This window comes from Molossus molossus, unplaced genomic scaffold (assembly GCF_014108415.1).
Source record: "Molossus molossus isolate mMolMol1 unplaced genomic scaffold, mMolMol1.p scaffold_m16_p_21, whole genome shotgun sequence".
Taxonomy (NCBI): Eukaryota; Metazoa; Chordata; class Mammalia; order Chiroptera; family Molossidae; genus Molossus; species Molossus molossus.
Genome location: NW_023425357.1, coordinates 24,042,732 through 24,066,717, shown reverse-complemented (window position 1 = coordinate 24,066,717; position 23,986 = coordinate 24,042,732). Strand labels below are relative to the sequence as shown.

The 23,986-nt window shown below is 48.6% G+C and overlaps 1 protein-coding gene across 1 annotated transcript in view; it reads left to right on the top strand.

The window, feature by feature from the left end:
• PLCG2 (phospholipase C gamma 2) overlaps positions 1 to 23,986 on the top strand; it is a 143,522-nt gene that overhangs the window by 102,797 nt on the left and 16,739 nt on the right. Inside the window, exons 23-30 of the mRNA XM_036276088.1 lie at positions 837 to 933; positions 2,104 to 2,170; positions 4,073 to 4,230; positions 8,037 to 8,139; positions 9,329 to 9,538; positions 10,990 to 11,135; positions 11,986 to 12,100; positions 12,980 to 13,147. Of these exons, the coding sequence (XP_036131981.1) occupies positions 837 to 933; positions 2,104 to 2,170; positions 4,073 to 4,230; positions 8,037 to 8,139; positions 9,329 to 9,538; positions 10,990 to 11,135; positions 11,986 to 12,100; positions 12,980 to 13,147 (1,064 nt within the window). The remainder of the gene's footprint in view (positions 1 to 836; positions 934 to 2,103; positions 2,171 to 4,072; positions 4,231 to 8,036; positions 8,140 to 9,328; positions 9,539 to 10,989; positions 11,136 to 11,985; positions 12,101 to 12,979; positions 13,148 to 23,986) is intronic.

The following is a 23,986-nucleotide window of genomic DNA, read 5'->3' as shown; positions in this document are numbered from 1 at the left end:
GAGAGGCAGGAGTTGAGGTCCAAGAGTCCCTGGGGTCAGACCATGTGGGCTCTGATCTCCAGGATAAGAGCCGGCTGGATTCTGAAGGCGTCGGGAGCCATCGGTGTGGGTGGTCAGCAGTGCATTCTGGAACGTGCTCCTGGGCGCAGACAGTGGCTCCCAGGGGGCGGTGGCGGGAGGAGCCCAGCCACAGGGCGTGGGGCGAGAATCTGGGACCTGCCACAGTTCAGTGGAGTCGAGACACACACGTGGCTCGATTATGTCCCGTGTTGTTGTTAGTGCTATTACGGAGGTAGGAAGAAGGTTGGGGGCGGTATTTTAGCTGAAGCTAACCATTGAGCACTTACTACATACTAGGTGCTGTTTAAAGCTCTCGGCATGTGTTAACCCCTGAGGTCCCAATACACCCCCTGAGGGAGGCACCGGGATGATCCCCATTTTACGGACGGCGCAGAGTGGCCATGTGGTTGGTGGTAGAGCTGGGATTTGATTCCAGGTTCTTCGGCTCCAGAATGTGCTGATTCTCACCCTGGACCCTGAACTGATGGTGCTCCCTGAAGTGGGGTTGGACGTACTCTAACATAGAGCTTGTGTGGCCCGTGATGTCCCCGTGAAGCATTGGAACGTGTCTTTGACCAAACTAGCCAGAGGGTTCCCCCCAGTCGCACTTCTGACAGAAATGCAGACGATGCCTTTGGAGTGCTCCCTTCTCCCAGCACCTCCTCTGGCCACTGGGTCACTGGCCGCCTTTCCCCACCAGCAGCTGGGCTCTAAGGAGGAGGGATGGATTATCATCGCTGCCCAGCGAGGCCCTGATGCCCTCTGTTTTCACCCAGGTGGAAAGGCGACTATGGGACCAAAATCCAGCAGTACTTCCCGTCCAATTACGTCGAGGACATTTCAACGGTGGATGTGGAGGAGCTGGAGAAGCAGGTGAGTCGCGGTCATGGTAGGGAGGGGCCCGACGCGTCCGCGCAGTGGATGCGTTTTACGCGCAGTGGCGGGCGGGCCCCGTGGAGCCCTGAGGCAGTGACGTGGACATCAGGATCGTCCCCCGCGCTGTCGCAGGCGAAAGCCATCACGTTTTAATCAGGTTGTGCTGGGCTGGAAGGCTTTGCATATGCAGGAGAAATCCCTCTAGAGTGAAAACAGCCAAACGGGGAATTTGTCCTTCGCTAAAGCAGCTTGCAAATGAAACACATTTCGTTTGGCCAGCCAGACATTCAGGACGTGCCTGGTGTGGAGAAGCGAGCAGGCCAGAGTGCAAGGTGTGGGGAGGCCTTCCTGGTGGCCTGTTCAACCCGGCTGCTGTCCCCTGCCTCCCCGGCAGGCTCAAGGAGGAGCCACTCAGTGTGACAGCACTGCACCAGGGACGGGCTCTTTGTAATGAGGACCTGAGGAATTTTCTGAGGGAGTTGGGGGCAATCTGGGAGGGCTACATGGAGGAAGGGGCATTGGAGCCTTAAAAGTCAAGTTAGAGATTGATAGCAAAAGCCCAGCCGGTGTAGCTTAGGGGTTGAACATCGAGCCATGCACCAAGAGGTCGCCAGTTCGATTCCCGTCAGAGCACGTGCCCAGGTTGTGGGCCAATTCTCCAGTGGGGGGCCTGCAGGAGGCGGCCAGTCGATGTTCTCTCTCATCAGTGTTTCCATCTCTCTATCTCTCCCTTCTTCTCTCTAAAATCAATGACCAAAAAAAAATAGACTCAGGACGTGAGTGTTGCTTTTGTAGGACATGGAGGGTCACACAAGCTTCTTGAGCTGGGCTGTAGGAGGCCATAAAAATGTCAAAATAAAGGGTCTGGGATGTTTCTGAAGCCAGAGCCATGAAAACGCTCCCAAACCTGTTCCAGAATTCACACGGCGTATTTTCACGCCCTGGAAAAGGAAACGCGGCACCCGCCGCAGCTGCTCACCGCTCGGTCCCCATCAGGAACATGCTTCGTTAGTCAGCGCGCTCCCCCTGGACCTATCCTGTGATGGAAATGCATTTTAAACAGGTCCACCGGCGGTGTCTCTGCTAAACGGCCTGCCTGGGAAACGGCGTGTCTTTTATGATTATACCGGTTAAGGCTAACGTGAGTTATGTCTTATTTCTTTACAGATTATTGAAGACAATCCCTTAGGGTCCCTTTGCAAAGGAATATTGGATCTCAACACCTATAACGTTGGTACGTTCACACAGGGTCTTCGCCTGGACTGCTGGGTCCGTCTGGCCTTGACTTGAAGGCTGAAGTTGGGTTTGGGGCCAGGCTGGTGGCTGATTGTAGTGTTATGTCTGCTGCTAACATCTGTACAGTGCCCCCACCCAGTCTGGTGCGGCGTGGACGCGTGTTAGATGCTGTATTCCCAATGCCGTCTTCCTCGCAGGGGTCCGTCTGGGTTTCCCATGTTCTCCTGAGGGGAACGGGGCTGCCGGCCTGCCTGCGACGGAGCACGGAGTTGGGAGCGTCCAGTTCTCAGCCCAGCTCTGCCTCTCAGCTGCCACGACACCCTGGGCCTGTCCCTTCTCTCTGAACCGGCACTTCTGGCCACCCAGCCGGGCACCGGGGGACCTGGCCAGCCCACCTTAGAGTATGGGGTGAAGGGGCCTGTGAACGCACGGCCTGGGCACATACAGGGGTGCCAGTGCATTACAGGGGGCTCCCTGAGCCTTGGCCGTGCGCACTTCTCAGTGGGGATGTAGCGGCTTCCAGGTGGAGGGACTGAAGGCGGTGAGGACACCCTGGGCAGGGACCCACGCACGTCCTCCTCCAAGAGGCCCGTTTCCCCGGCTCCCTGCAGCCCCTCAGCCTGCGCCTTCCACGACCTTGGCCGGGGAGGCCCTGAGCCTCGGGTCGCCGTGGCGCCAGGACCTCGCTGCTTTCTCCGTTTGTTACTCGTGTTTTGTTTCTTCTTGACAACAACCTAATAGGGTAGGTCAGAGAGGGAGTCTTCACTCAGGTAACGGATGAGAACACCAAGCCCCTAACAACCACGAGCCCTGCCCGTGGTCCCCAGGCAAGTTCACGGACGAGCGGAGACCCCTGTGCCGCTCTGTGGGCCGTCTCCTGCCCCGTGTTTGCAGGGGACAGGAAGCTGGGAGTCCGGTCCGATTTCAGCCCCAGCCTTGCCCTGACTAGCTGTGTGGCCTTCCACGGGTCACTTTCCCTCAGCGCGTGTTTCCTGTCCTGTGAAATGGGAGAGCAGCACCCACACGGTGTGACAAGGATTAAATAAGACACGGTGCGTGTTATCTGCTTAGCGTGCGGCCCGGCAGGCCAGAGCTCAGAGGGCTCCGTCAGTGATGCTACCTGGCAGCTCATTTCTCCTGCCATAGCTTTCATTTTCTCTCTTCATTCTTCACCCAAGGATATTCTTCTATGGAGTTTTAGGTAGAGGGAAGGGAGGGGGAGAGAGAAACGTGGATGTGAGAGGGACACATCATTTGGTTGCCTGCCACATGACCCCGACCCGGGCTGGGGGCTGAACCTGCAACACAGACGCGCCCTTGACTGGGAATCGAAGCCGTGATCCTTCGGTCCACGGGCTGACGCTCAACCGCTGAGCCAAATTGGCCAGGGCATGGCCTTCATGTTCTTACTTAGAAACACTTCCTCTGCAGACAGAATCCATTCCATGCCTCCCTCCCGCTCCCGCTGACAGCCCTCGGCGTCCCGTGGCCTGTGACCGCATCACTGGTCTTGGCCTCTCGTGGCCACCTTCCCAGTGTCTGTGTCTTACACATCCCTCTTCCTTCTCTGATAAGGACACTAGTTCTCAGAGGTGCAGTCCGCCCTAAATCCACGGATGGGCTCCTCCTGAGATCCTTAAGCACATCTGCAAAGACCCTGTTTCTGATGAAGTTCACATTCCTGGGCGCCAGGGGTCGGGACGTGGACATAACGTTCTGGAGAACAGGACTCGGGCTGCTGTGTAGCTTCGGTAGGGCCGCGTGTAGGGTCCGGGCACTGCCCGGCACAGAGCAGACGTCCCAGTCGTCCCTGGCCAGGCCGCGGCAGCCGGCCCCGGACAGGACAGGGCGCGGGCGGCTTTCTGACAGGCTGAGCGGGCTTGTGGTCTTCTCTCCCCAGTGAAAGCCCCGCAGGGGAAAAACCAGAAGCCTTTTGTCTTCATCCTGGAGCCCAAGAAGCAGGGCGACCCTCCGGTGGAGTTCGCCACGGACAGGGTGGAGGAGCTGTTCGAGTGGTTTCAGAGCATCCGGCAGATCACCTGGAAGATCGACACCAAGGTAGGCCCTTTGCTCACCTGGGCTCAGGTGGGCCTGGGGTTCTCAGGCCTCTGGCCTCCGCTGAGCCGCGGGTGGGTCCGGGCAGCAGGAGGATCTGGCTCGGGGGCCACACAATTCAGGGAGGCGACAGGGTGGGTTCAGACAGGAGGAGAGTCAATCATTTTGAAGGGGAAGGGGTACTGGTCCACGGGCTGATGCTCGAGCCGCTGAGCCAGACTGGCCAGGGCTAGGCTGTATGGTAATAAGAAAGTTTTGCCTTTCTTGTTTTGAGTGTTTTCTTGTCTCTCAACATTGTTGAAAGCCGGCAGGATCCCTCCCACCGTGATCCCTCCCTCAGGGCGCCCCTGGACCTGCATGGCCCTGGGAACACGAGTTCCCAGCACCCCGTCCTTTCCCGCCAGAAGTTGGCGCTCTTGTGGGGGAAGGTCCGCCCTTAGGGGGCATGGGCTTCCAGGGTGCTCCTGCCCGGAGCATTAGTGGGTGGCTGGAGGCCTTGGGAAGGGTGAGGTCTGGGTAAGGACAGGGTTAGGACCAGGCAGGCTGGCCCCCCGGTTCCTTGTGTGCAAACCGAGGAGCCAGAGACGAAGTGAGGATGGAGTCAGACGAAGCGTGAGACGCGCCAGGCGGGTGCCTGACAGGCCGCGAGGGCTCCGTTCGTGATGCTGTTTAGTCTCACCGGGAGGACGTGGGGAAGGGAGCGGAAGGTGCCATCTGCTCTTTCTTGTGGCCAAAGAACTGGGAAGAAATGTTAGGGTTTTCCATGTGCTGCTAAGACAAGGGCTGATCCAAAGAACTGATTTTAAAGTTTGCCCAGGACCTCTTGGGCCCAGGTGACCTCTGGTTATGGCTGATGGGCTTTCCTCCTCCAGTGCCCGGGGAGGGCCAGCCGTCTGGTCACCTTGACTCAACCTTTCAACCCTAGAGTGAAGTCCTCTTCTTAAGAAGACTTTCTCTTTTTGTTAATCTTCGCCCGAGGCTGTATTTCCATTGATTTTTAGATAAAGTGGGAGGGAGGGAGACACACAGCGAGAGAGACACATCAGGGAGTTGCCTCCCTCATGACCCCAACCAGGGCTGGGGTCTGAACCTGCAGCCCTCCAGTCCATGGGCCAGTGCTCTAACCACTGAGCAAACTGGCCAGGGCACTGAGCCGACTTTCTACAGGGACTTGGTGGGATACCGCCCTCCCTAACAGGGCCCGTCGTCTTTCTGTCCTAGACTCTAGTCAGACCCCTCACGTATGGGTCCCCAAGGGCTTGTCACACCATCACCACTCCCTTACGGAGAGCTGTGGCCAGCAGGTGTCTTTGTCCCCCGTTTTCTGGTTGGGGCGTCTTTCACCTCTGTGCCTTCAATGTAGTACAGCTCTGAGGCACGGGGGGCGCCGTTTCCCAAGGTTTATTTGAAAGATCCTTTCTCCCCCAGCTTCTAGGTGCGTTCTCTTTGCCAGGTGAACTGCAGGGCACCGGCTGCCTCTCTGTGACCCTCCTAAGCATGTTCTCGTATTTGTGACTCTGGGCCCCGAAAGCCAAGAAAAAACTACACTAGTGAGAAAGCCCGTAGTCCTGTCCCCTGGAGACTTGACTCTCAGGCCCCCAGCCTGTCCTGGGAGTGGACAGAGCGTGGGACTCGGCGCTCTGCGCCTGGCGATGTCCCCGCCTGCTGCGCCCTGGCTCCCACTCTTCGTGGAGGAAAAGGGGGTCTCACTGCAGGTGCTTTGCCCCTCTCCTCTCCTGCATGAAGGCTCCAGGCTGCTGTTCCCTCTCTTTGATCTACATTCCCTTTTAATTGGTTTTTACATCTGCTGCAATTTCACGAGAGAGAAAAAATTTTTTTTAAGTCTTATTATGTACGAAGGTTAACAAAGCAGGAGTCGGTGGGATTGACGGGGTCCTGCTCCGTGGGAACGAGGCAGGGGCCCATCCTGCCCTTGGGAGACCAGCGCGAGGTGAACGCTCGGCTGGGTGCTCCTCCCCCAGCCCTCCCCCTGGTGCCTGTCCCCGAGGGCCTGCTCTGGGCTCTGGTTTTCCACGACCTCTGGCCTCCTTTAGTCCGCGGCGGGAGACTGGTCACTGAGATCCACCTGGTAGCGGGTTTCCGAAGCCTGGCCAATGGTGTGTTGTGACTTCTTCTTCTGAGATGGCCTGTTGGGCAGAGCCTGCCACCCTGGAGAGTAATTGTTAGAAGATTTTGAGGTAGCCCCTGGTATTTCATCTTAGATAGTGTCTTCTGCTAAGGCTGAAAAAAAAAAGTGAAGCCCATGGCTTGTCATTGCTCTGTGCTTGGTGAAGTCAGAGTTCCATAATTCACCGCGGGGACGGCACAGCCCCCCCCCCCATTCGAAGCACTTCTGTCGTCATTAGAGACGAACTGTGCTGTTGTGGGGTCTCCTGTCTCCCCGACAGCCCCGTGATGACATCACCGAGAATATAAAACCGAGGTGGTACAAGGTCTAGCGGGAGACATCTGAAAATAAGTAAGGTTTCGCTTTCCCTGACAGCATTTTGCTACCGAGGTGCGGCTCACATCACCCCTGCCTCTTCCTCCAGCCCCCCCCCCCCCCGGCGGCTCCCATTCAGAAAGCGTGGTGAGGGCTGGTGACAGTGAGGTGTGCCTGTGCCTGGATGAACTAGAGCACATTTCGGAGGCTGACAGTCACATCTGTCCTGGGAATGGGGTCCCCACCGGGGCTCACCTAGAAGGCTTGCTTGCCGAGGTGCACTCTGGTCCCAGGGCTTCGTGAGCACTCGTGGGTCGAAGGCATTCTTGCAGAAGAAGCCGAGTGCTCGCACCTGCTTGTTTCCAGAGGGGACTTTCTCTGTCCTGTGCCTGGGGGACATTTCTGGAGCATCTGAGTGGCCCCCACTGTGCCTGGCGGGGTGCAAAGGCCTCCGTGTTTAGTTCTCTAGGAGCAGATCCTTGTCTTAGCTTCATCTTACAGTCGAGAAAACTGAGGTGCAGAGAGGGTCTGTGACATGCTCGGTAGACTTAACTAATAACAGTGTCAGCTTTCAAACCCATGTCTCCAGCTCCGGTTCCCACTGTCGTTACCGCTCTGTTCTGTAGCCCCCCTCACTACCGGGCCCTGCTCCCCAGGGACATTTCAGCGGGGAAACAAGTCCTGGGCACTAGTGATGAATGGCCTCAGTGCAGGACAGCCGGACCAGGGGCCGTGCCAGGCCGAGCGAGGCCGAGCCTGGGTGAAACCGAGCACTCTGGGAGATTTGCGGAAAGCAGCGTTCTTTTCCCCGTCCTGGCTGGGGTCATCCAGGCAGGCTTCCTGGAGAAGGAATGATCTGGGCAGGGCCCAGGAGGAGGGGGGCTGCAGGGTGCGGAGCCAGGAAGTCTTTGCTGTGGTTCAGGGGTCCTGGGACATGAACGTGGGAGCCTTTAGGGGAATCGGAGGCAGGAGGAGGCTGTGCACGCAGGGTGCAGGGGTGCAAGTCATGACAAGTACACTGTGGTCTGCAGAGCCTAGGACATGAGCTCGGGGAACTAGAATGGGATAAACTGTAACCGTGGTTTTAGGGGAACGGATGGGCCAGGGAACCGAGAGCAGAGGGTTGAGGAGAGTGGTGTGGTGACAGAGGCTAATCCTCGGTGGGACAACTCGGTCACAAATTTCTCGGCAGGAAGAGGAAGGAAAGTGAGGAGGGGCAGGGAAACTTCAACCATATTAATGATCGGAGTGTGCAGGGGGCCAGAGGGAGGGGAGCGGGGAAGAGGGAGGAGGGCCTGCCAGGCCAGCTGGGGGAGGGGACTTCTCGGCTTGAGGGCTGAAACTAAACACAGTTGGCCCCGAACAGGAGAACAACATGAAGTACTGGGAGAAGAACCAGTCGATCGCCATTGAGCTCTCGGACCTGGTCGTCTACTGCAAACCCACCAGCAAGACCAAAGACAATTTAGGTACTGTCTCCCGGGGCTGCCTCCGGACACGGGGAAGACGCCTGTTCTCTCCGAGTCTGGTGTTGTCGCAGGGCACAGTGAGGGTGGTTGCTGCTCGTTCTCAGCGGCTCTGGGTGGAGCGTCCCCTTGAATTTGTCCACAAGGGCAGGTGCTAGTACCCAGGCCCTTGTGGTACCTTTCGGAGGGCGGGTTAGTTCCCTGCTGCTACCATAACTAGCGACTACAAACTTGGTGGCTGAAAACAACATAGACACGGTGCCCCCCAGAAACGTGTATGCACTTTGACTAATTATAAATTCCAGCGGGTTAAATCTGAAAGAGAAACATCAATTGAGCTATCAGTGGTTCGGTGTGTATACGCTTTTTTGGGGGGACACCCTGTATTTATACTCTCTGGCCTCCTGGAGGCCAGAAGTCTGAAATCAGTATCTCTAGGCTGAAATCAAGGCGGGGGCCGATTTCAGCCACTCCCTCCGGAGGCTGCAGGGAGAATCTCTTCCAGCCTCTGGTGGCTGCATCACTTCAACCTGCCTCTCAGTCACATGGCCTTCTACCAAATTCTTCCCCCTTCCTTTAAGCCTTTTGAGCGGATCCTATCTTTGACCTCAAGAATTGGGGTTCCAGGACCAAGGACCAGAGAAGCAGTACTGAACCCCAGAGTTAATGGTCACTGGGAGGCGCCGCCCCACTACAGCTAGATGAGGGAGCAAAGCTTCGCCCAGGCAGAGAATTGTTGTTGCGTGTCCCCATCCCTCTCCATCACAGCTCTTCCACGGGCACTCGATCCGCCCCCCACCGAGAGGTTTGGTTTGCTCATCAGCATCTGTGGCATCTCGGATGAGGAAGCCAGTCCTCAGATCTCCTACCTGCTGATCCCTGAGGCCATTCCCCCAGGACCCCCCTTTCTGTAATTGTACCACTTTTTTTGTTTTCTTGTGCGAGGCTGCTGGTGATTTGAAACGAAAAGAAAACCACAATGATCCTAGATGAAAAGGCTGTGGGACACTGGGCTCCCTTTCCAGAGCTTGGGGTCCCTGAAGGGCAGGAGCCCACAGCAGTCCCAGTGATGGCAGAATCATCAGAACCGCGTGCCCGTCCTGTCAGAGAGAGTCCTGGTTTCGTTTCGTAAGCCTCCGCGTTAAGAAAATGCAGGAGACACCAAATAAAGGGCGACTCTGTCTCTGTGCAGAAAATCCCGACTTCCGAGAAATCCGCTCCTTTGTGGAGACGAAGGCTGACAGCGTTGTCCGGCAGAAGCCCACTGAGCTCCTGAAATACAATCAGAAGGGGCTGACCCGTGTTTACCCGAAGGGACAGAGGGTGGACTCCTCCAACTACGATCCCTTCCGCCTCTGGCTGTGTGGCTCCCAGATGGTGGCGCTCAATTTCCAGACCGCAGGTAAAGGGGGCCGGCTTGGGGCCACGGGTGGGACGCGGTGTCACAGAACGTGTGATTTGTCTTAGGAACGGGTTCGACCAGCATGCTCGTGTGAGGTCCGTCAGCTGGAGAGTGATTGATGGGGCTGATGAGCACGCCTGACGGTGCACACTTGTATTTGGCAGGTTCCGTGATGGCAAGTGACAGATACTGAGTTAGTCTGGATTAAAAGAGAAGGGGCATGCATTAGCTCATGTAATTAGGAGTAGGGCCAGCTTCAGGCACAGCTGGATCGAGGTGTTCAGCACTCTCCTCTTTCCCTGGTGCATCTGTCTTTGAGGGCTTTATGGTCACACTCTCCTCCAGAGATACTCACATGCTGGGGAAAACCAACATGCACAACTCTTGCACACATGTTGGCATAAATCAGTGTTTTGCACTTTAGTTGTTATTTAAGCCTCTTTTAGGGATCTTTTCATCAGTAGCGTCCTTGCTATTGCTTTTGTGCCTGCATATGATTCCACTAGAAGCATCATTTATTCAACCGGCCCCCTTCTGAGGCCCATTTAGGTTATTCCCCATCCTTTGCGGTGCCAGATGGCACCGCCTTCTGTGCGTATCATTGCACAGATGTGGCGCGATGCGTGCGTGAGACAACTCTCAGGCGTGCAGGGTGCATCCGACAGCACTAGCAATTTGATCCACTTTGCCCTGAGGACAACACCTGTGTCCGGTGGTGCCCCAGCTGAGACACTTGGCCACGGGCCTCCCCAGAGGTGGTGGGTGGGAATGTAAGCTGGTAAAGTGTGTGAATGCATCCTTCCGGCATAACTTCACCAACGTCGTTTTGTCCAACTTTCCAATCTTGGCCCATCTGATAGATGAAAAGTGCCGTCACATTGTCATCAAAGCTTCCCTTGTTGGTATTGCTTTTCTTATGAGTCGCATGAACCAGTTTCTCGTGTTATTTAGGAGGCACTAGCTCTCTCTTTCCTGCAAACTATCTGTTTATGTTTCTGACCCAGCTTTTCTCAGGGGGTGGAGGTATTTATAGCACCCGAGTATCACATCTCTTAGCAGATTAACTTTATATGTAATTGTCTGTCGTTTGAGTTAAGAGGATGTTTCTTTCTGCAGCGTGTCTTAACTTTCACGGACATTTCTTCCTCCATAGAAATGTGTAGCTTTGTGTAGTTTTTAATAGTCTTTTCTTTTTTTATGGGTCTGGATTTGGTATCGTACTTGGAAAGATGTTCCCCAGTCTGAGGGGTTTTTTTTGTTGTTGTTTTTTTAAAGCTTATATTTTTCTTCCAGCAATATGGGTTTGCTTTTTTTTTTTTTTAAATCCATTGAAAACCCTTACTTTCTTTGAGTTTTGATATCTATCTTAACTCCTGTTTTAAGTATTTTGGGGAAAATGTGCAAATCCTTCTCGTGCCTGACTTCCATCAGCAGTGCCCTTTGCTCCCCAGATAAATACATGCAGATGAATCAGGCCTTGTTTTCACTCAATGGGAGGACTGGCTACGTCCTACAGCCCGAGAGCATGAGGACGGAGAAGTACGACCCCATGCCGCCCGAGTCCCAGAGGAAGATCCTGATGACCTTGACGGTCAAGGTAAGGCCACGCTCGCTCGCCACCTCGCCCAGGGAGCCAGGGCCGTGCGGCACTGGAGGGCTCAGCCCTGTGCCTGCTGATGCCTGTCGTCGTCTTTAAACCGTCACCACCCAGACATGGCTTGAGGATCCTATCACAGGGCCCTGCAGGGGAGGAAGAGAGACCTTCTCAAACCATCTCGGACACCTCTCCATGTCAGCTATGGGGCTACGCTATGAGTCCATCTCTAGCTCGGTATCTCCTGGGTCCCAGCACGGAAAAAGAGGGAGAGCGAGCTTGGCGGGGTGGGGGGGAGCATTGGTCCACACATGGGCCTGTTTTAAGGGTAAAAGCTTTTTCAAATTTACTGAACTTGCCCGACTGCTGTGGCTCAGTGGTTGAGCATCGACCTATGCACCAAATTTACTGAACTTACAGAGAATGTGTTGTCTCATTGTGAGACATTGTTTTTTTTTTTTTCCTCTTTTGGAAACTATGCAAGGTAGAGAAAGAAATTGCATTTCTCATAAGATCAAGGAATTTTAAAAAAATGAAGCTTTTGTAACCAACAGTCTTTAAAAGATAAACCACCCACTCCCCCACCTTTCCTGGGAGCTCCCACCTGGGCCCCCTGATCCCTGTGCATCTTAACAGCTGTGGGAATCCACCCCCCCTCCACCTTTCCACTCCCCTTTCCTCGCCCACGAGAAGGAAACAGTGGTGGGGGCCACTTCAGAAGGTTGTTCGATCTCCAGCGGAGAAACTGAGGCTGGCTTTGAACGCTAGACCACTCTGCCAGACCACCCACGCAGAACTAGCTCCTCCCGGGATGGGTCTGGGAGAATTCCAGTCCTCACCTTTGGCGTCCTAGGTCCTCGGGGCCCGCCATCTCCCCAAGCTCGGACGGAGCATTGCGTGTCCCTTTGTGGAGGTGGAAATATGCGGAGCCGAATATGACAACAACAAGTTTAAGACGACGGTTGTGAGTAAGTTGCCTGGGTCCTTCCTTCTCTTAAACTACAGGCGAGTTGAGTCACATGTTGGGGACTTTTGTGATGCACTTTGGTTGTCCAGGTCTTTTCCTTCATGCCTCTTGGTCACCGTGGAACAGCTCGGGGAGGGGGAAACAAAGGACCACATGTTTCAACTGCTGGACTTGTAGCCAGGGCTGCGAGACTCGGTCTCTGTGCAGCAGCCCCCACCTGCTTTATCTCCTTAGACCAGTGGTTCTCGACCCTGTTGATGCCGCGACCCTTTAATACAGGTCCTCATGTTGTGTGCGGGTGGACCTGCCTGGAGACGGATAGAGGAGCGGTGTGTGTTTTCTGATGGTCTTAGGTGACTCCTGGGAAAGGGTCATTTGATTCCCAAAGGGGTCGCGACCCACAGGTTGAGAACCGGTGCCTTAGACTAAGCAGCAGAGAGGATGTGACTACCTGCAGCCCAGCCTAGGTGACCTTTTCCCACACAGGGCAGGGAGGCTGAGGGAAAGGCTTGTTCTTCCATGTTAAGCCAGGAAGAAACCATGAATGGGGGGCTTTTGAGGTCTGGGATCACGGCCCCTGGTGAAGTGGCGTTTGTGGAGAGTGGCAGGCTGACTCTCCCCTGACAAACTACAAGAACCCACGCTGGCTCGACCTCTTCAGACAGCCGCCTCCTCCCCGGCCTTACTCAGGCTTGTAACGACAGCTTCACCAGGATTGCTACTGGGAAAAAAATTAGTTGTCTTTTCTTAGAAATTGACATAGATGCATATTTACATGGTTGCTAAGGAGATTCAAAGCTGGTGAATGTAAAGATGTTTTGTTTTTTCCGGGAGGGGGCGGGACGAATGGAGTCTCTAATAAGCTTTGATCACCTTCCAGATGACAATGGCCTAAGCCCTGTTTGGGCTTCAACACAGGAGAAGGTGACATTTGAAATTTATGACCCAAACCTCGCGTTCCTGCGCTTTGTGGTGTACGAGGAAGATATGTTCAGCGATCCCAACTTTCTCGCTCATGCTACTTACCCCATCAAAGGAATCAAATCAGGTATGTGGCTTTTTAAAAATTTATTTTATCTTTGTTAATCCTCGCCTGAGGATATTTTTTCCATTGATTTTCAGATAGAGTGGAAGGGAGGGAGAGACACATCGATGGGTCGCCTCCTGCACAGCCCTTTGGCTGGCCGATGCTCTAACCGCTGAGCCAAACCTGCCAGGGCGGGTAAGTGGCTTTTAATGAAGATGTTCAGTTTGGGGGTTAATATTGTTCTTTAGTCTTTAAAGCCAGCAGCACAAAGAACGAGAAAGCGCCCGGCTGATGTGGCTCAGTGGTTGAGCATCGACCCAGGCACCAAGAGGTCGCCAGTCTGATTCCTGGTCAGGGCACACGCCCAGATTGCGGGCTAAATCCCCAGTGGGGGGCATGCAGGAGGTGGCCAATCGATGTTCTCGCTCTAAAATCAATAAAGAAAACAAAAAAATTTTAAAAAATATAAAGAATGAGAAAGCACCCTGGCCGGTTTTCTCAGTGGTTAGAGCGTCGGCCCACAGCCCAGAGAGACCCGGGTTCAGTTCCTGCTAAGGGCATGTACCTCAGTTGCAGTGTGTTCCCGGCTCCCGTTGGAGTCGTGCAGGTGGCAGCCACTTGATGATGTGTCCCTCTCATGTCGCTGGTTCTCTCTCTTCTTCCTTGTCTCCCTCCCGCTCCATCTCAGGATAAAAAAAAGAACGAGAAAGCATCTTCCCTGGTTTTTATGAAGTCACTGCAAAGCCGGTGCACTGGCACATGTACAGGCCATCATTCGGCCCAGGATGGGGCAAGGGGATGAGCTGGGCTCTTCAAAGTTAGGTGTCTGCATGCAACATTGGACTGTTAGGTGATTTTCCACCTGGCACTGTGGTTTGATTTCATTTGGAAAGATTAGGAGCTGTTGCCTGTCCCACCCACTCCGGGAAGGAAAATGCTTAGCAGGGGCGCGAGTTATGGCTGGGGGTTCCCTTGCGATTTTCTTCCATGCCGAACAGAACCCCTTATACTTTGAGAAGGGTCCTTTTGTGTGTGCCTGGGTCATGGGGCAAGCTCTTAACAATCAGGAGACCGAGTCCCACCCCTGCAAGCCAGATAGACTCCCGCACGGGGGAGGGGATTTGGGGCCCAAGAGCTTGGTGCTTCCTGATGCAGTTTCCCTAATTCGCTTTCCTGCTGGGTTTTCTGTAGAATGCTTGCCCAGCAGGCCCTCACTTGATGTTGAATTCCCCTCCTTAGTATTTGAAACAGAGATCCTTTGGATTCCTCACGGGGTCACTGTTTCTCTGTTTTCTAAGTGTTATTTTTCAAGAGAAAAAGGTCACCCTCGTTTCAGTGATTTATACACAAATCTAGTCTTTCCTCTTAGTGTGCTTTGGAAACTTTGGGTCCTGGTCTTTTCCCCCTCCCCCCAAATCTGATCGTGTCCACAGCTGGGGATGCCAATTAGAAAATGCAGGCTCCTGAACCCATTTGCAGGTGTGGGTTCAGGTAGTCCTGGTCGGGACCTTGGAACCTGGATGTTTAGCGAGCTCCTCAGGTGGCCCTTTGAGAAAACCGAACTAGACCGAGGCTGCCCATCTTATCATCAAGGAAACAAATTCCTTAACAAACAAGTCGATTAAACAAGAACCCGAGAAATGTTTAAACTGCCTGAATTTTGAGCCCTTTAGAAATATCCGGCTCCCTAATTTACTCTAATGAGAATAACAACAGGTGCTCCTTTGTAAGTCACAGAGGCCTGGTATTTGGCAACCCCTCTTGGTTAACATGCCCACTACGTTGTAAACGACGATAAACCCAAACTTTGTCATTTGCCTCTTTTAAAATATGTGAGGCTTAGGATAGATTTCTTTTCGTGGTCACTGTGCCGGCTTATTCCTAACCCATGTCCCTTGAAGGGTAAGGGACATGAGCAGCCCCTCCTGGTGCTTTGGGACAAGGTCAGAGTTTTTACCGGCCCCTAAATTTTGTCGAGTCATATAGAAAATGCTGTGACTTTGCTTGGAGATTTAAAAAACAGAATAAAACTTCAAGGAGGATGAAAACTGTGACCCTTTCCCCAACTGCGAGATACTCTGTAAGGATCTTCTCTCTCCGTTCTAGTTTCTAACAGTGCCTGGTACATCCATGTGCATGGAGGGGATACAATGAACAGCCCCTTTGTGCACGGGCATTGGGGGCCTTCTGAACTAAAAAATAAACTTTGCCCATTGTCAGTGGGGATATGCTTAAGCTTTTAAGCCAGCTGGAGCTTGGGCAGGAAGGAAAACATCATCTATTGTGTTAGGTGCCTTAAATTCTTCCTCCTTTAATCCTGTGAAAGAGGTTTTATCATCTCCACTTTTTAAATAGGAGCATTTTGGGGCCTACCTATGTTAATTAACTTGCTCAAGGTCACACACCTGTAAGACCACAGCTGGACTCGAACCCTGTGTCCTTCCTGCTGTCCAGGCCTCCTAGGCCAAAATACTGCCCGTGCTCCGAAAGCTGTCTCTGGTTCCCTTTCCTCTGCGACAGAACCAAACTCTAGCTTTGGTGAAATTAGCCGACACCTTCCAGTCTTAATTCCCAATATACATGAAGGGCTGCTCATCACCATGAGACCCGGGCAGTGAGGGGACTGGAGAGCGCCCACTTCTCCAGAGGCCTGCAGCACCCCTTCGCCTGGCAGCCTCCCCAGACACCACCGAGCGCTCAGGTTCCAGTACCTTCTAACAGCCAGTCAACAGCTAGACCGACTTCTCATTCACAGACAAGCTTGTCAGAGACGCAGGATCTCAGGCCCCACTACAGAGTCTGCATTAAAGTTGGAGAAGCACTAGGCTGGACTGCTAGGATCCGGTGGGTCAACAGGCAAACCAACAACAAAGTTCCCGCCCCCTGTGTAAGGGGTAAAGAGGTCCAAAAACTTCTCTACAGCATACTCCAGGAGCACAATGTCCCCAAAATCCTCCAAGGAAAAGACCAAGACCTGAGAGTTTTAAACCCACTCACAAAGTGAAAGGGCAGATGCATTAAGACATGCACCGTTCAGGAATTAAATGTCCCATGAGCTCATATGGAAGACGACAAATTTAGCCAGCCAAGGTCTCAATGGAAGAGTTCAGTACGAAGGTGGTGAGCACTGGACACGTTTAAAAACATTTGTGCGTTTCATCACGTCAATTTTATATCAGAAAAAGAACACAATAAAATATTGAGCTCTAGTAAATGAGATGCACACTGACATTCAGGAGGAAGTGTACAGATGTCTTCATCTTACTTTGAGATAGACATACACATAAGGTAGACTGATGGGTGGACAAATGGGATAAATAAAGTATTATAAAAGGTTAATGGTGAGATCAGGTAATGGTTGTACAAGTGTTCCTTACACTCTTAGCTTTGCTGTATAAATGTCAGAAAAATACAACCGAGCCTCCCTCTGTGGAAGAATTATGGTTACAAAATGGAACACACATTACACACCATGTCGGTGTAGAAATAATGAGCTTTTACCAAATTAGGGGAAGAAAAGGTGTACAGGGTTGTGTAAGCATGCCGATTTCCTCATCTGAAGCAGAGGAAAGCAACTGATAGAGAATGTTTTGCACTAAGAGCAGTAAGAATCATCATCAAACAAGCCAAAACCTGAATGATGAAACAGTGTGAGTGCCCTAATTGGAATAGTGCTTGTTCTGAGAATCAGTAGATAAAATGCAAATGAAAAGCTTTCAAGTCGGAGGTGGATCCCCGATGGCAGTGTAGGTGGACGCTGAGCTCGCCGCCTCCTAAGAATGAACACATCAAACGTATACCTCTATTAAGAGCCGTTCCTCTCGAGAGGCCTGCGAACAGCTTCTCCACAACCAGTAAGAGAAAGGGACCACCTAGAGAAGATCAGGGTGCCATGACAGCCCTCTGGGGGCTGAGGAAACAACCCAGGACCGGGGGAACCAGTGAGCGCCATTATGTTTCTCCTACATGTGAACAGTGGGTGGAGCTCCATCCAGGTTCTCCGGCTGACACACGAGGGGCTGCCCTGTCCACAGAGTGTGGAGCTAGCAAAACTTTGCAGTGCCCCACACAGGGCTGCTGGTGCAGAGTCAGAGGGGTGCAGCTGTGTATGCATGCACACCTGCTCCACTTGGAGAGGGGGCAGAACTGGTGGGGCCTGAAGACAGCATGAAAAGCATCCCTTCCCAGGCCGGGACCCTGCTCTGATCAAAGACAGTTAAAGCAACAGGGCATGCCAAGAATGCACCTAGCAGTCCCACTTACATCACTCAGATTAGAAGGGCAAGGAAGCACACACACACCATGCTAGTAATTGCTCCTGGAACCCATTCCTTAGGGCCAGGACATACACAAGGCACCTCCTATACCTACTACAACTGGACTGCTAAAACTATTCAGCACGCCGTGTACCCAGAGACCACTATTTCAAGGCCGGGAGGGATAGCAATTCTTTCCAACTCAGAAACAAACACAGCAAATTCAACAAAATGGGGTGACAAGAATAGGCCTCAAATGAAAAAAAAAAAAAGAAAAAAACTCTAGAAAAAACAACAATCAAACAGAGAAGTAATTTGCCTGGTAAAGAATTCAAAGAAATGGTCATAAGGAAGCTTAACCAACGTCAAAGTACAATAGAGGAGCTGACAGATCACCTCAACAAGGAGGTAGAAAATGTAATCAACTAATCTAGTTAATACAGAAGAATGGATTAGCTGCCTGGAAGAACAATGGAGTGGAATCCAATCAGAACAGCAAAATGGAAAAAAAAAAAAATTATTTTTGGTTAAGTCTCACCCAAGGATATCTTTCTATTGATTTTTTTTCAGATGGAGGGAGGAAGGGAGAGAGAGAGAAACATCCATGTGAGAGAGACACATTGATTGGTTGCCATCTGCAACCCAGGTATGTGTCCTTGACCAAGAATTGAACCTGTAACCCTTTGGTACATGGGTTGATGTTTAACTGCTGAGCCAAACCAGCCAGGGTGAAAATTTTTTAATGAGGATAGTATCAGAGATCTCTGAGATAACATCAAGCACCTTAACATTTACATTACTTATAAGGATTCCAGAGGGGGAAGGAAACATATCTGTCCAGGTCCAGCAAGCAGAGAATTCCAAACATGAAGAACCAAAGAGACCCACACCAAGACACACTGTAATAAAAAGGCAAAAGTTAAGGATAAAGAGACAATCTTAATGGCAGCAAAAATGAAACACTGAATCACATATAGGGGAAACCCCATAAGGTTATCAACCGATTTCTCACAGGCAACTTGATGTGCTGAAAGGAAGGAATGTATCTGACCACACATCTGAAACTAATACAGAATATTGAATATAAACTGCAATTGAAGAAGAAAGGAACCTGCAACCCAGAATGCTATATCTAACAAAGTTATCATTCAGAATTGAAAGAGTTTCCCAGACAAGAAAAACTAAAGGAGTTCAAAACCAGTAGAATGGCCCTTATAAGAAATGTTAAAGGGTCTTCTTTATACAGAAAAGGCCATAACCAGAAATAAATACAGGAAAGAAAAAATTTTTACTAGTAAAGGCAAATATACAGTAATCACAGTGATTCAATCACTTAAAAAAACTAATATGAAGGTTAAAGACAGTAGTAGCAAAATTAACTGTGACTACTATAAATAGGATACACTAAAAAGATAAAACATGGCATCAAAAACATAATTGGGTGGGGAGTTAAAATGTAGTGCTTTCAGAATATGATTGAATTTAAATGCTTATCAACTTAAAATAGACTAACATATACATATGGACATGTAGGAACTTCATGGTAATCATAAACCAAAAACATACTAAAACACAAAAAAAATGAAGAGAAAGGAATCCAATTAAAACACCAAAGAAAACCAGCAAATTAAAAGGAAAGAGGAGCAGCGAAGAACAACAAAAACACCACCCAATTAACTAAATGTCAAGTACATACCTATCAAGAATTACTCTAAATGTAAATGGACTACACGCTCCAATCAAAAGACATAGGGTGACAGAATGGGTTAAAAGAACGTGACCCATCTACATGCTGCTTACAAGAGACTCACATTAGATCAAAAAGATACACACAGATTGATATTGAAGGGATGGAAAAATATATTCCATGCAAAATAGAAACGAAAAGAAAGCTAAGGTAGCAGTACTCATATCAGACAAAAGAGACTTCAAAACAAAGAATGTAAAAGAAGACAGAGAAGGACATTACAGTCATCCCTCGCCACTTTGCACTTCCACGTTAGTCGCGTTTTTTCCAAATGGGACGACTGTATAGTAAATAAAGAATTCTACTTCGCGGAAATTCATTTATCACAGTAGAGTCTGGAACTGATTAACTGCAATAAACGAGGGCCGCTGAACATAATTTTAAAGGGGTCAATTCAAGAAGAGTATGTGACAATTAAAAATATCTATGCGCCTAACATAGAAGCACTCAAGTATGTAAAGCAAAATGTTAATGGACATAATGGCAGAAATTAACAGAAATACTATAGTGGTTGGGGACTGTAATACTACATTAACCTCAGTGGATAGATCATTCGAACAGAAAATTAATATAGAAATAATGGCCTTAAATTCCACACTAGGCCAGTTTGATTTGATAGACATTTATAGAACATTTCAAAAATGGTCAATTACACATTTTTCTCAAATGCACGTGGATCATTTTCCAGGATAGATCACATATAAGGCAATCACAAATACATAGAGATTAAGCTGCATGCTTCTAAACAACCAATGGGTCAAAGGGGAAACAAACACTACCTTGAGACAAATGAAAATACAGCCTTACAAGATTTCTGAGATGCAGCAAAAACAGTTGTGAGAGGAAAATTTATAGTTATATAGACCTACTTCAGGAAGGAGGAAATGTCCCACATAATCTAAATTTGCACCTAAAGAAACTAGAAAAAGAGGAACAAAACCCAAAGTAAGTAGAAGGAAAGAATACATATCCGAGTGGAAATAAATGAAATGGAAAAATAAAAAATTAATGAAACTAAGAGCTGGTTCTTTGAAAGGATAAATAAAATTGGCAAGCTCTAGCAATACTTATCAAGCAAAACAGAGAGAGAACACAAATAAAATAAAAAATGAAACGAGATTACAATCAACACAGAAATACAAGTATCACTAAAAAATACTATGAAAAATTATATGCCAACAAATTGGACAATCTAGAAGAAATGGATAAATGTCTAAAAACATACAACCTTTTAAGACTAAACCAAGAAGAAACAGAATCTGAACAGGTCCATTACTAGCATGAAAATTGAAACAGTAATAAAAAAAAAACACTTTCCAACAAAAAAAAACCCATCTTTCCAGGATAAGATGACTCCACAGGTGAATTCTGCCAAACATTTAAAGAATTAGTGCCTATCCTTCTCAAACTCTTAAAAAAAAAGTGAAGAAGAACATTTCCAAACTCATTTTACAAGGCCAACATAACCCTTATACCAAAATCAGACAAAGGCACTACAAAGAAAGAGAATTACAGGTCAATATCCCTGATGAACATAGATGCCAAAATTCTCGACAAAATATTAGCAAACCAGATTTAACAGTATTAAAAGGATTATACAACATGATCAAGTGGGATTTATACCAGTGATGCAAGTGTGATTCATCCCATCAATAAAACCAAGGATAAAATTCATGATGATGTCAATAGATGCTGAAACAAAAAAACATTTGACATAATTCAACATCCATTTGATAAAAAACTCTTAATAAAGTGGCTATAGATGGAACTTACCTCAAATTTGATAAAGGCTATATATGACAGACCCACAGTTAACATCATAGTCAATGCTAAAAACATGAAAGTTTGTCCTCCAAAATCTAGAACAAGACAAGGATGCCCACTCTCACCACTATCATTCAATATGGTATTGGAAGTCCTAGCCACAGTAGTCAGACAAGAAAAAGAAATAAAGTCACCCATATTGGAAAGAAAGGAGTAAAACTGTTGATATTTGCAGATGACACATACTATATATATAGAAAATCCCAAAGAATCCACCTACAATTAATAGAAACAATAAAAGGATTCAGTACAGTAGCAGGATACAAAATTAATATACAGAAACCTGTCACATTTCTATACACTAATAATGAACAATCAGAACACGAAATTAAGAAAGCAATACCATTTACAATTGCAACAAAAAGAATAAAATACCTAGGAATAAATTTAAGGAGATGAAAGACCTGTACTGTGAAAACTGTAAAACACTGAAGAAAGTGAAAAGGACCCAAATAAATGGAAGGATATACCATGCTTATGGATTGAAAGGATTAATAAAATTAAAATAACCATACTACCCAGATCAATCTACAGATCCAATGCAATTTCTATCAAAATACCAATGGCTTTCTTCTCAGAACTAGAACAAATAATTCTAAAGTTTATATGGAACCACAAAAGACCACAGATAACCAAAGAAATCTTGCGAAAGAAGGACAAAGGTGGAAATATCATGCTCACTGGTTTCAAACTATATTACAAATCTGTAATAATTAAAACAGTATGGCATTGGCACTAACTTATAGATCAATGGAACAGAATACAGAGCCCAGAAACAAACCTTTGCTTATATGGTCAACTAATCTACAACAAAGGTGGTAAGAATATACAATGGAGTAATGGCAATCTCTTCAACAAATGGTGGTGGGAAAAATGGACAGATATATGCCAAAAAAGGAAGAAAAAAAAAAAGAAACGAGACCACTCTTATACCATATACAAAAATAAATACAAAATGGATTAAAGACTTAAATGTAAGGCCTGAAACCGTAAACCTCCTAGAAGGAAAGATAGGTAGTAAACTACTTGACATCAGTCTGAGTAATATCTTTTTGGATACATCCTCTCAAGCAAGGGAAACAAAAGCAAAAATAAATGAGACTTCATCAAACTAAAAGGCTTCTGCACAGAGAAGCAAACCATCAACAAAACAAATAGACAACCTAGTGAATGGCAGGATCTATTTGTGAATGATATATCCAATAAGGAGTTGATATCCAAAAGATACAAGAAACTCATACAATTCAAAAACAGAAAATTAAACAATCTGATTAAAAAAAAAAAGATGGGCACAGGACATGAAAAGACATTTTTCCAAAGAAGACATACAGGAGGCAAACAGACGTACATAAGGATGCTCAACATCACTAATCATCAGGAAAATGCAAATCAAACCCACAATGAGATACCACCTCACACCAGTCAGAATGGCTGGAATAAAAAAGTCAGCAGATAACATGTGTTGTCAAGGATGTGGAGAAAAGGGACCCTTTGCGCACTGTGAGTGGGACTACAAATTGGTGTAGCCAGTATGGAATACAGTATGAAAATTCCACTTCTGGATATGTATCCAAAGAAAAAATAAATACTAATTTGAAAAGATATGTGTCTTCATTGCAGCATTATTTACAATAGCCAAGATGTGGAATCAACCAAAGTGTCCATCAATAGATGAATGATAGATGAATGGATAAAGCAGATGTGAGACACACACTCTAGAATATTACACAGCAATAAAAAATAATGAAATAGCCCTGGCCGGTTTGGCTCAGCAGTTAGTGCATTGGCCCGCGGTCCAGAGAGTCCCAGGTTCGGTTCCTGCTAGGGGCATGTGCCCTGGTTGTAGTTTGTCCTTGGCCCAGTTGGGGTCGTGTGGGGGACAGCCAGTTGATGTGTCTCTCTCAAGTTGATGTTTCTCGCTCTATCTGAAGATAAATGCAAAAAAAAAAGTCCTTGGGTGAGGATAAAAAAAAAAAATGAAATATTGCCATTTGTGACAACTTGGATTGATTTTTAGGGTATTATGCTAAGTGAAATAAAGCAAAGAAAGACAAGTACTGTATGATTTCACTTCTATGTGGAATAAAAACAAACAAACAAAAAACCCCAAAACCTACTCATAGTCATAGAGACCAAAGGGATAGTTACTAGAGGGGAAGATGGGGGGTGGGGGGGAATGAGTGAAAAAGGTGTGGGGGAATAATCAATAGTGTGATAAGTTTGCACGGTAACATGATTACTAGAATTAGTGGAGTGATCACACTGTAAGGTGTAAAAATGCCCAATCACTATATTGTACCTGAGATATCATACTAACTGGTATAACATTGTATATTAACTTATATTTATAAGTTTAATTAAAAAATAAAACTTTCAGTTCCACCTAGGGCCATACAGGGAATCCCCAAGATACAGGTTTAAATGGAAAAGGTAAGGTTCAGAATTGGTTAGGTCAGGGTACCAGCCTTTGCAATTTTAAAGGAAACGCAAACAAATGCATAGATTATTTTGGGATGATACTGTTAGCAATGGTTCCCTGTGGAATAAGGGATTATGAGTGGTGGGACTGCGACTTCATTTTTACCATGTAGACTTCTTTACCACTTCACTAAAACAAGCGAACCAACCAACCATCGAGCCGTGTTACCTTATATGTTACTTAGTAAGTGGTGATGGCGGGGAATTCAGCTCTACCTCAGTCCTCCTCTGAATAAACATTTGACTCAGGTCCTAAATGGGAATAAGGAGTGGCTTTCAGAGCAGGCGGATCAATACCGCTTTGAACTGCCGGGGGACAGGAAGATTTCCTCCCATTGGAAATCTTTAAAGACACTCCCCCATCCTGTGCTTTGGAAGGGGCTAAGTGGAGAAAATGGATGCGAGGATTCATTACTCCTCTGAGTCTTGGCCTCTGGAGAAAGAATGCAAGGAATTGAACCACCGCTGCGGTCCCTCTAAATCCAACACGTAATGTTCTGTGGGTTTTCATTTCTTCTGAGTGAATCATTCCCTTTTCTACCTGGCAGATATTTT